Here is a 13,080-nt window from a genome sequence, read left to right on the forward strand (position 1 = left end):
TTGAAATTGGGTACTTTTTAAAAATTATAGGTTTCTGTATCATTATTTCTAGGACAGAATACAATAAAAAAATGTAGTACCATACCATGCTATCTGGGCAAAAGTAAATGGAGAACTCGGGAATCTCTTATGTCTCTCTCTCTTCCTCTCCACCCCCTTTCTTCTCTTTTTTTCCTCTCTCTCCTTCCTTTCTTCCCTTAATTCCTCCTTCACACACATATATACAGTAAGGTATTTAAAGGGGAAGATAGAAGCAAAAGACCATTTCAAACCAATTAGAAAGTAAAATTTTGGTACTCTATTATTCCTATATTAAGTCTATTATTATTCTTAAATGCTGCCAAATATTTCTGTTGTTATAAATAATCTGCCCATATGCCCTAAACTTGAAATATGATTATGTGAAAGTGTTTTTCTGGTAGTATATAAGTTAACTAGATAACTCTTAAAACTTCCTCTGATTAGGAAGTTCCTCTGTTTTAGACACGTCTGGTGAATTTACTGAGTCTTGATGAACTTGTAAGGGGGCTGACAGCTTTCAATTTGTTAGACTAGCTTAAGCCAAAAAATGGTGTAGCCATATGCTCTAGCATTTATATTTTGAATTGATGTATTATTTTTTTCTTTTGTTCTTTTTTTCCTTCCTAAACAAAGTGTATCTTTCTACTTTTAGTGTACTCGACAAATTATCTCTGAGAAGCTAGGCCGTGGCTCAAGAACTGTGGACCTTGAACTTGAAGCTCAGATTGATATATTAAGAGATAACAAGAAAAAATACGAAAATATTCTAAAACTGGCCCAGACATTGTCGACCCAGCTTTTCCAAATGGTGCATACCCAAAGGCAACTTGGAGATGCATTTGCTGACCTGAGTTTGAAGTCATTAGAACTCCATGTAAGATTATTTTGAATAACTATCAGGGATGGGAGAAAATGGTAATAGAAGTATTCTGAGGTAATTTGTTATGTTTATGATTTGCTGAACTCTTAATGAAAGTAGAATTCCAAGATGTTCTCTTAAGGTATTTCATATAATCTTTAAGAACTTTGCTTTTTATAAATTATTGTATTTATATAAATCTAACTTTCATATTTTTCTTCCTTGTTTGTTGCTTTTTGAATTTTTCCTTTTACCTCTTAATGAATATCAAAGGTAATAAGTACAGTTGTAATATGTTCTGTTAACTTTTTCTAAAAGTTGTAAAAATGTTTTTTTCTTAGAACTGTTCTATTTCCAGTAATGTTTATGTAGACTTAAGCGTGTAGCTTACCTTGTAGAAACTTAGTGCCAAAAATCTTCTGCTGGCCTGCCTTTCCTTTTAGTTTTTATGTACATTGATTAATACTTGTTCTTCTTATGTAATCCTCTATCTGCCAATATTTGCAAATCAAGGTCTATAAAATTTTGAAGACTGAGTCCAGAGTAAAGAGTTACATAGACCTCTCTTAAATGAAAATACTTTTAGCATAATAAAGAATTTCACTTTCCTGCTATTTTTTGAATTGTTGAGTACTTTATCACCTAGAAATTTAATTATAGCAATTGCACTAGCATTGAATTTGCATCTTCTAAGATTCTAGTTAATAGTACATTATTTGTTTCTTTTTTTTTTTTTTTGAGACAGAGTCTCGCTGTGTTGCCCGGGCTAGAGTGAGTGCCGTGGCGTCAGCCTAGCTCACAGCAACCTCAAACTCCTGGGCTTAAGCGATCCTACTGCCTCAGCCTCCCCAGTAGCTAGGACTACAGGCATGCGCCACCATGCCCGGCTAATTTTTTTGTGTATATATATATTTTAGTTGGCCAGATAATTTCTTTCTATTTTTTAGTAGAGACGGGGTCTCGCTCTTGCTGAGGCTGGTCTCGAACTCCCGACCTCGAGCAATCCACCCGCCTCGGCCTCCCAGAGTGCTAGGATTACAGGTGTGAGCCACCGCGCCCGGCCAGTACATTATTTGTTTCAACTGAAAGTGAAAGATGTTTTATAACAAACTGGAGAATTCTCAGATGATACATCTTATTATGTGATGAATTTATCAGTTGTGTTCCTGATTAATCTGTTAATTAGTAAAACTTGGACTGGAAAGCTTTCACTGCTGAACATTTAGGGTTAGTTCTTGCCATATCTGAAGGAGTCGTGTGTAAGGCTTGCTGAGCCAAGATGCAGTTTATTCAGACAGAATGAACTAAATCTGGTGTTGAGTGATCCTTTCTCAGCTGTGTGTCTAGATAGACCCAAACTTGGGAGTCAACTGGTCACTAAGTTTACAAAGAAATGTGTATCGTTAATGTTTATACTTTGAGGAGATTCAGTCAAAACACAAAAAATTGCACTCTATTTTATGTCTGAAAGTTTTAGCCAATTGTTACCTAATTTGGTTGTGAAAGCTATAGTTTCTCTGATTAATAATCTGCTATATTTTTCTTCCTAACAGCTGTGCTTATACTATAATAGAAACAAAATGTAGAAGTGATAATATTCTTTCTCGTACAGAGTAGTTTAAAAAATTGTTTAGATTTTAGCTATGCATCTGAGCTGATGACAGTTTTAAAGGTAGACTTGTTCAGTAATAACATACCTAGACGTCATTTAGAGTTTAAGATTTAAAGAAAAGGGAAAACTGCTATAGCTAGATTTCTAAATCAAATATTTTCCCATTAGTGATTTGTCTGAGTTTTTTTTAATTACTTGCACTAATTTATTACTAGATAAGTTAAGGTGACTTCTTTGTTTTAGGAAGAATTTGGCTATAATGCAGATACGCAAAAGCTGCTGGCTAAAAATGGAGAGACTCTTCTTGGGGCCATTAACTTTTTCATTGCTAGTGTGAGCACTTTGGTGAATAAAACAATTGAAGATACATTAATGACTGTGAAACAGTATGAAAATGCCAGGTAAGGTGTAAATTCTGGTTATGTTTTGTTCTACAGATGACACATAATTCAGTTAAGATTTTTGGTTGCAAACAACAGAAACCAACTCTGGCTAATATGGTCAGGAAAAAAATGTACTGGATGCTTATAGGATAGCCAACAGACCTAACAGAAAAGGAGGAGAACAAAATTCTGGAAACAGGCAAGAACCAAAGCCGAGTAATGCCTCAGAAGAATCTAATTAGGGCCCTGATGTTGAGTGGCTCCAGTACTTGATGCTGCCATAGCTCATAGCTACCATAAATAATTTCTAAAGGCTCCTGAACACTTGCTTCATTGCCTTGAGAAGTGTCCATTTGAGCCTTGGTCATGTGCCCAAACCCTGCCTTCTAGAGAATAGGGAGGTGGAGGATCCCAGCTCCAGCTTCCTTAGAAGAGGATGGCGCCCTGTGTCCCACCACATAGATACTAGATGGTCCTCTGTAATCTGGCCTAAATTACCTTTCATCCTTATTATCACTGCTTCCACAACAGCCATACTTATACTCACTCCTTCAGTTTCTCTCGAATATCCAAGCTCATTTTGCCTCCATGATTTTGTTTGTTGTGAATACCAATGATCTTCCATTTATCCAGAATATAGCACGCCTTTAAACCCTTTCAAATTTTGCCTTTTACATAAATATTTGCCTCACATTTTGATACCTGTTTATAATACAGTGTTTTCATACATTCTGTTTCATATATATGTATGTATATATAAATTTTCTTTATCTCATAATCATCCTGTTAGGTGAATAAAATACATATTAATAAATACTCATATATATCTAAAGAGTAGCAGATCCATGATAGCCTTTTTCAGCTTTTGATTCTAGGCCCAATTTTTCCCCCATATGCCCTGCCACTTTTATTTCAATATCATTCTGGTCCCCTTTGATTTTTTTTTTTTTTTCTCTGAACACTTGAAATTCTTATTTTCTGTTACACTTTTTATAGCATAGTTGAAGATAAACTTTACCTTTTAGAAGCATAACTTTATTTTTTGGCCTCCTGTTCTTATTTAGTGATATGATAAATACCTGTGAAAACCCAAATTCATCTGTTCTTTTTACAATTAAGTGCTTATTAAGTTTATATTTCCTTATACCTTAAGTACATAAAAGCCCAGATCACTTGGAAAAGTAAATTTCTGATTTTTTCACAAAAAGAAATGCTTCTATCCCATGCTGTGTTTGTAATTTTCTGTCTAATATTAACATATAGGAGATTCTTATTGACTTGGAAATGAAGATCAAAACAAAAAACTTGGTTTGTGGTGGAGTAATGGCTAGGTATCTATCAGTAAGGTATCCTTCCATGGGAATCCTAATAACATTCCCAGTAGTTGGTACTCCAGTCTCTATTTTAATATTTTCATGGACATTGCATTTTTCAAAGGATTGATTATGTATATGAATGTAAATTTTCATTTATGTAAGTTCAATTTGGTTCTTTTTTAAATTTGTCTATTCCTTATTCATAATGTCCTAATGGATTGTCTTCCCTTTATCTCTTTAATCATTTTAAGCATTCTTGTTTTCTAGTTTTTCTGATTATTTTAGTACTTATGGTGTTTTTTGTTTGTTTGTTTGTTTGTTTGTTTTGAGACATAATCTCGCTCTGTTGCCCAGGTTAGAGTGCCATGGCGTTAGCGTAGTTCACAGCAACCTCAAACTCCTGGGTTCAAGAGATCCTCCTGCCTCAGCCTCCCGAGTAGCTGGGACTACAGGCACGTGCCACCACACCCAGCTGTTTTTTTTCTATTAACATTTTTAGTCATCTGGCTAATTTTTTCTGTTTTTAGTGGAGTTGGGATCTCGCTCTTGCTCAGGCTGGTCTCGAACTCCTAACCTCAAGCAATCCTCCCACTTTGGTCTCCCAGAATGCTAGAATTACAGGTGTGAGCCACCATGCCCAGCCAAGTTTTAAAGATGAAAATTCTTTTGTTTTGTCCAGAAGTACCCCTACCACCTCCCAGTTAAGAACTATGTGAATCTAGTTTGTTTCTCCACTTTGTAATTGTCTACCTGTCCTAAGATATGTTTTAATTAACTAACATCTAGTATCTTTCTCTTCAGCCTTATTTCTAGCATGCTTTTAAAAATATTAACCCATATTAACAAAAGCCAGATTTATCAGATCAGTCACTGTTCATACACAAAACACTTTATATTTAATTTGCAGAGAAGAAAAAGTAGACTCTCGAGGTTAAATGGCTTGTTCACTTGTAGTCAGTTTCAAAGCCAAAATGAGAACCCATTGGTTCCCTATCTTTTACACTTGATCAGTAAGACTTAAGCTTAAACTGGATTAATCTAAAATTTTCATATCTAATTATATAAAATAATTTTCACATCTTATAATGAAAAATCTAATAAATTAGATTGGGTATACAACTCATTAGATTGGGAAGTATAATGTGGTGTAAGATCTCAATTTATATAATATGTATATAGGTTTATTTGGAACTTCTGAACAAAATTGTAAATGAAGTTATATGTACTTGTAGCAGGTTACTTAAAGGATCCCTTGGACAACCTCTGTGTGTGCTTTAAAAAGCAACAACAATAATCACCTCACCCCATAATTTATCCTTTTTAATTCAAATTACAATATATTATTTTATTCATTAAGTTTAGCTTGGGGTTTGACTTTTCTGTTATTTATGAAGTAGCTGAAGAACTAGCTAGTTATAACACTGAAACATTGCCTACTGAGGGATAATAGTCAAAAGGAATCCAAGATTAAAAGTTTCTCAGTAGCTGAATTTTGTTCTCTGTCAAAACCAGAATTTACTGACTTTTAAGGCAGGGATCATCTATTTGATCAGCACAAAAAGTGGTAATTTGGGCAAATGCCTGGGTGGCCTTTTAATGCTCCCTATTATGTATTGTGTATAAGTATTTCCTAGCCCTCTGGTGCTTCATGTATAGAAAATCTTGTAACAGCCCATTCAACACTTCTCCACAGCAGCACCAACAAGGGAGTCAATTGTGGTCAAGACTTTTCAGATGTGGACACCTGTTCTCTAGAAGTTTTACATAAGCCATAAAGTAACCATCACTAACTTTGTTGATATGGACCCAGTTCAGACTGGCAACCTTGAAGTGAAGAGTTGCATTTTGAAAAACTTAGTGAGCTTCTTATCTTGGTGGTAATGAACACTGTTAGAAAGCTCTTATGAAAAATTTTACTTTAATACCATCTACAAATTCTGAATATAAAAATTAAGGAATATAAGGTCAGTATTATTATAACTTTGATTGTGTTTAAATTAATCACTGTTATCTAGAAATGTGCTCCAAGGCTACTGAAGGATGTTGGTCCTTATATTAAACCACCACATATTATTTATTTCAGTTCTACTTTTTTCTTTTTCTCTCTTTCTCTTTTTTTTTTTTTTTTTTAGTTTTGTTTTGGGTTTTTTTTTTTTTAAGAGACAGGGTCTGGCTCTGTAAGCCCAGGCTGGAGTGCAGTGACACAGTCATCACTCACTGCAACTTCAAACTCCTGAGCTCAAGCGATCCTCCTGCCTCAGCCTCCAAAGTAGCTAGTGTTACAGGTGCACACCACCATGCCTGGCTAATTTTTAAAAAAATTTTTCTGTAGAGATGAGATCTCACTATATTGCCTAGGCTGGTCTTGAACTCCTGGCCTCAAGTGATCCTCCTGCCTTGGCCTCCCAAAGTGCTGAAATTATAGGCATGAGCCACTGCTCCTGGCCTAATTCTTATTATTTTTAATAAGTTAGCCTTTAGCTACCCCTCTTCTATTAATAATTGGGCCATAATAATAAGCATCCTAAAGGTATTAGTTACTAAGTGTCATTTGTGCTTTATTAATATATATATGAAGTTTTTGTGGAAGTTAATCATTCTCATTTATAGGTGAAAAATTGTTGCACGAAGAGATCAAAGAATTAGCTCAAGATGTTAGAGCCAGTGAAGGGCAGAGTGGTCATTCAGTTCGGCCACTGAACGCATGGATCTAACTAACTTGTTATTATTACTAAGTCAGTCTTGCCTCCTAAATCTTTTCTGTCTCCTTAGCTCCACTACTTTTGTCTTGATTTAGTGACTCATTTCTCATATGTCCTTGGTCTTCTAATTGGTTTCCTTGCTTCTAATTTCTTAATATTTTATTCCAGTCCATCCTCCAATCCTTATACTACCACTAGAGTCATCTTTCTATCCTGAACAATTAGAATCATGTCACTTTTATGTCAGATCAGTGTTCAACAACGGCTTCCCATCACCTGTCCTACTGGATTAAATCTAAACCCTTTAGCATGGCCTGTAGGGCTGCTTAGTCTCAATCCTGCCTCCCTCTCTGACTTTCCTTCCATTATTATGTTCCAACTTTAGATTCTAACATAACTGAATTAATTCCCAAATGTATCGTAGTATTTTACAAATTTATGCCTTTGCCCACGTTACTGTCTTCCTGTAATATTCTACTAGTTTCCCTGTCCCAATGCACCCAATAAGCTTCACCATTCTTAAAATTTAATTATAGTATTTTAATTCTTTTCTGAGATATCTTTTCAGATCCTAATTCGATAATTCTTCCACTTGATTTCCATTATATCTTACCCTCCTTCATGGTAGTTTCCATTATCTCATTTTGTTGTAATTGTTTACAAGGTTCTCTTCCTCTAGACCACAAGCTTCTTGAGGATAAAGTTATTTGTTCATCTTTATAGCTCTACTTTCTAGTACCTGGAACATAGAACGTGCTCACTTGATAATTTTTGAATGAACCATCGTATCAGTGAATGAATGCATGATCCTCTTTTGGCCCTGAAAGATCAAGTTTCTTACATTCAATGCGAGTTAAGAATAAATTAGTCTCAGTGTGAGGAACTGATGTATTCTTTCTCTAGTCATATATACAGTATAGCTTATGTGATTTAAAGCATTCTTAATTCCCAGAATAGGAGATGTGAATCATACTATATATGTATATATAAAGAGCTTTAATTTTAGGGCATAAGCTTTATGATTCTGATTTTGACTAAATTGGAGGTCAGTTTGTTTCTGGGCTGAGTACTGAATAGTTGAGGCTGCTGGAAAAGTCATGTTTAATAAGCAAAGTAGTACTGTACTTACACAGGTGCTGTGATAGAGGTATTATGAGGGGCTATGGGGGTCATGATGGTGGGGAAACTAGTTCAATTAGTGGTGGGAGAATATTAGGGTGAGGCATCTCATGAAATACAAAGTGGTAAGTGCTCTATAATAGATGCCATTGTCACATTCTAAATACTGATGTTACAGAAATTCATCTAGAGTTGTGTTGTCACGTAAATAGCCAATGTGTCTGTTGCACACTTGAAACATGGCTAGTCTGAATTGAGATGGAAATGTAAAATACACAGTGGATTTCAAAGTCTCAGTACCTACCTCCAAATGTAAAGTAGCTCATTAACTATTTTTTTACACTGATGACATGTTGCAATGATAATATTTTAAATATATTGGGTAAAACAAAATATATTGTTAGAAAACAGGTGAAATTAATTTTTATTGTTTTAAAGTAGCTACTAGAAAATTTTAAATTACGTGTGTTACTCACATTATATTTTTATTGTGCATTGCTGACCTAGACTTACTTTGAGAAATACTGACCTTCTATTGACCCTCTTACTTATTTGAGTATGCCATTCTGAAGTCTGCTATCCTCACCTGCTTTGCCTCATCAGTATTAACCAATTCATACGGGGGATTGGTCTATACCTTTGATCTTAATTTGACATTTACTTATTTATTTATTTATTTATTTATTTATTTATTTATTTTGAGACAGAGTCTCACTTTGTTGCCCAGGCTAGAGTGAGTGCTGTGGCGTCAGCGTACCTCACAGCAACCTCAAACTCCTGGGCTTAAGCAATCCTACTGCCTCAGCCTCCCGAGTAGCTGGGACTACAGGCATGCGCCACCATGCCCGGCTAATTTTTTCTACATATACTTTTAGTTGTCCAGATAATTTATTTCTATTTTTAGTAGAAACAGGGTCTCGCTCAGGCTGGTCTTGAACTCCTGACCTCGAGTGATCCACCTGCCTCGGCCTCCAGAGTGCTAGGATTACAGGCGTGAGCCACCACGCCCAGCCTGACATCTACTTTTTTAAACTGGTTTTTAAATTTTGGAAATTTTACTTGACAGTTGATGCTGTATTTTTAGAGGAATAGTTAATGAGATTAAGAAGCAGCTTCCCCCATTCTTATATGAATAGTTCTTTGTTTTTAAAGAAATAATGATTTCAAAAGCATAGAGAATAGATATGAGAATTTTATATATTATTATATAGTATGAGACTGAATACTATGTATTTCTAATCCATCTCTTAAACATATTTCACTCTGTTTTTGTAGCATCCTTCACTTGTTCCCTCCTTTCCAGGATTGAATATGATGCATATCGCACTGATTTGGAAGAACTGAATCTTGGACCACGTGATGCAAACACTTTGCCAAAGATTGAGCAGTCACAGTATCTGTTCCAAGCACATAAGGAAAAATATGATAAAATGCGCAATGACGTTTCTATCAAATTAAAATTCCTAGAAGAAAATAAGGTAAATTTATTCTTTACCTTCTGAGATCTTTCTGTGGACTTTAAAATAAAGTTACCCTAAGGAAAGATAAATAGAATTTGTTTTGTTTCTGTTGGTTCTCTTTTATGACAATTGCAAGAAGGAATTTCATTTATAATCAGTGTTTGAGTTTTCAAAAGTGTACAACATATATTTACCTTTCTTTGGTAAAAGTCATCAACTCTACTATCCCAGTCTCACATGTAACAATTGGCAAAAAATACTTGATGTTCAACCATTGATCTTCAGATTGGTGTTGGTAGCAGGTGCTTTAAAAAGTTAAATAATAATAGATTCCACTCTGAATATCTTGAAACCTTTCTATTCATAGTAGGTGCAACTTTCAGGAAGAGAACTATGGCCTTCTTCCCAGCAACTGATAAATGAGGAATGGCTAAGATGTCCAGCTTAGGGCTGCGGTTAGCATAATCTATAAGGAATAAGCCAAGAAATGAATTTTGCACATTGTTTTTGTGTAACGTGAACATATCAAAGGACTAGAGCAGTGAGGGCTAAACGGGATCTACTGTAGGCTTCATCTGGAGATGGATTCATATAACATTCATATTCATATACTATAGGCTTCTGAGTTTTGGTTTAAGTAAAGGACAGGTTCCCATGTTTCTCATACCTTCCATTATGTGCACACTCCGTTTTGTATGGATGATTGCAGTTCTGGAAATGGGAGAGCCAGTAGTGAGCATGGTACAGAACAGCTCAGTCCTGTGAAAATGGGTCTCACCGTTACACATTGGTAGTTCCTCTGGTGCCTTTCACATCCTCTGAGGTCATGACAGGTCTTCAACCATACTTTTTTTCATGTACCCCTCTTAAAAATGTTTTTCAGTTCTCCCAGGAAGCAGTAATGTATATAATCTCCATAATATCTAAGAGCTTTTTATTAAATTACTCACTGTATGTTGATAACTTCTTTAACATTTCCTTAGAAACTGTTATGGCTACCGTAAAACCTACAGAATAATACACTTCTTTGAGATCTACAAAGTCCAGCACTATCACTTACTTTTTTAGCTTAATTGTGGGTGAAAATTACTCACCAGAAAACAGGGCAGTAAAGGAAACTCAGCAGAGTTGTCAGTCAGATTGCCCAGCATCATTCAAACAAGAGCACGACCCAGTCTTTTGGCCTTCATTAGCTGAGCACATAAGATTGCATTCGTTTTCGTCACATATAAATATCAGTTACACTGTTTGAGATTTTGATGGATATGAATATACCAATATTTAGGTATAGACATTGTATATTTTAAATATAAAAATATTTTGACATTCTGCCCTATCATCACTATACAGTGTAGTGCTGAAAGAGGTATGCTGGAGGAATATACATATTTGATAGAGAAATAGACTAACAGTGAAACATGAGATTCACGTGCTTTAAGAGAAAGTCAAAGGTAATTGGAAGCCAGATTGTACTGAACCTTAACCACATAAAGATTTTGAATTGTGGCCTTGCAAGGGATGTACACTAGGCAGGGAAGAAACGAGCCACCTTCATAGCCAGCCGGGTCATCTCTATAAAGTTTTCACGTCATTCAGATGAGTCTTACTTCCAACTTTATCATGTAGGCATTGAAGAATTTTTAAAGTTGAGAGTGACAGGAAAAAAACGTGATTTAGAAAGACTCTTCAGTCACCGTAGTTTAAAGGGAGAGAGTAAGTAGCAGCACAGAAACCAGTAAGGAATCTTTTATAGCCAAATGAAATGACTAAGAGCCTGAACTAGGGTCACTGCAGTAATAGTAGAAAAGAAAGAATATGGTGGTTTTAAGGCTGCATGACAGGGATTGGAAAATCAAAATAGGAAGCTGTTTTGGCTTGAAGAGGGTAAGGGTGAGGGATGGGAATTTTTTTCTATTTGACCCAGTGTTTAGTTTGAGATGATGACAAAATATTCAAGTGAAAACAATTGGTAGGAAGTTTCTGTGCGTTTGGAGTTTGGATGAACAGGGTCAAGGCATCAGAGATAAAAGTTTGGAAGTCATTACTTTGAGAATAATATTGTCATTATCACATCTTCTCTTTTTACTATAAAATAAAAATAGAAAATTGCTTCTATTCTCAAGGATTTTATGTTGTTAGATGATATCTTAGTCCATTCAGGCTTCTATAACAAAATACCATGAACTAGGTAGCATAAAACGAGAGAGAATTATTTCTTATAGTTCTGGAGGCTGGAGAGTCCAAGGTCAAGGGACTGGCAGATTTGGTGTCTGGTGGGGGCCTGCTCTCTGACTCATAGATGGCTCCTTCTTGCTGTGTCCTCACATGGTGAAAAGAGGAGGGGTCCCTCTCTGGCCTCTTGTATAAGGGCAGTCTTCCCATCTATGAGGACTCTACCCCCGTGGCCTAAATCACCTCTCAAAAGCCTAATACTGTCACTTTGGGAGTGGAGATTTTAATGTAAGAATTTAGGGAGGGACAAAAACATTCAGATCATAGCAGATGGCCTAGAGATAATCTTTGTTTTTGGCTTTCCACTGTTGTCATCAACCTAAGTTTCAATTTGAACTCAGTAATCAGCTATGTCTAAAATATAATCTATAAAGAAGCTTTGGTCTTTTTATCTTTTTTATTTAACTTCAAAACTATAAAGAGGTGGGAGGATTCTAAAAAATGAATAAATAAAAATTTTTAAAAACTATAAAGAGTTTGGTCTATTGTTTTAAGTAATCACTATTAGTTAGGTGAAAATGTAGATCCATGAGAGAACTTTTGGGATTTTTTTGTTGAGCAAAAAAATCCTTTCCTTTTATTTTTAATAGCTTTAAGAAAAAGGAGGAAAAACAAGCCTTTAGCCTAGGAACTGTCTGTCATTGCTGTTTGCTTTCTTGGCAATTTGAAATGCCTCAAATCTGGGGTTTTTTGTTGTTGTTGTTGTTTTGTTCTTTTGTTAAACTGCAACTGAATTTGTACCTTAACATCTCTTTTGTTAGGTAATCTACATAGTACTTGAATTTTGATAAAATATGATATGCTCTTCCTATTTTCCTTTCCTTTTCCTTTTTCCTTTCCTTTCTAACAGGGTCTCACTATGTTGCCCAGGCTATATTCAAACTCCCCGGCTCACGCAGTCCTCTCACCTTACCCTCCAAGTAGCTGGGACTAGATAGAGGCTTACCAACACACTGCTACTCTTCTGTTTCTTAATAGGAAGAACTAAAACATCAATGAATATGCTGTTTTGTAATATGATAATGTCCTAAAGACTGCCACAGTATGTAGACCTGTTTTTGCAGCTTTTTGCTGTCTTCCCACTCCTCCCCAGCTTTGTAGTGGTTCTCATATCATGACTTTTGGAGTGTCTTTTCATAGTAATGCTTCATTTCTAAAATGAGAGGCCAGATAACCAAGCAACTAGAATAGCACATAAAGTAAAAGTAAATAGTCCTTGAGTGTAGGAGTAAAAACCAGTCCTGTGATTATAGTAATAAGTTTTAGTGTTTAGTGTTTTTGTTCCTTCTTAGAACTTTTTTTTTAAGGCAGATAAGGAATTAGGTTCTTAGCTATATTTTAGAAATTGAAGTGTTTATATGTACTTAATCTAGCCT

At 35.4% G+C, this 13,080-nt stretch overlaps 1 protein-coding gene across 8 annotated transcripts in view; it reads left to right on the forward strand.

The window, feature by feature from the left end:
- The window catches only part of ARFIP1 (ADP ribosylation factor interacting protein 1), an 81,281-nt gene that overhangs the window by 52,492 nt on the left and 15,709 nt on the right, over window positions 1-13,080 (forward strand). For all 8 annotated transcript variants that reach the window (XM_045552129.1, XM_045552130.1, XM_045552123.1 and 5 more), the window contains 3 exons: window positions 674-895; window positions 2,736-2,893; window positions 9,316-9,490. In XM_045552129.1, coding sequence (XP_045408085.1) covers window positions 674-895; window positions 2,736-2,893; window positions 9,316-9,490 — 555 coding nt within the window. The remainder of the gene's footprint in view (window positions 1-673; window positions 896-2,735; window positions 2,894-9,315; window positions 9,491-13,080) is intronic.

This window comes from Lemur catta, chromosome 5, assembly GCF_020740605.2.
Source record: "Lemur catta isolate mLemCat1 chromosome 5, mLemCat1.pri, whole genome shotgun sequence".
Taxonomy (NCBI): domain Eukaryota; kingdom Metazoa; phylum Chordata; class Mammalia; order Primates; family Lemuridae; genus Lemur; species Lemur catta.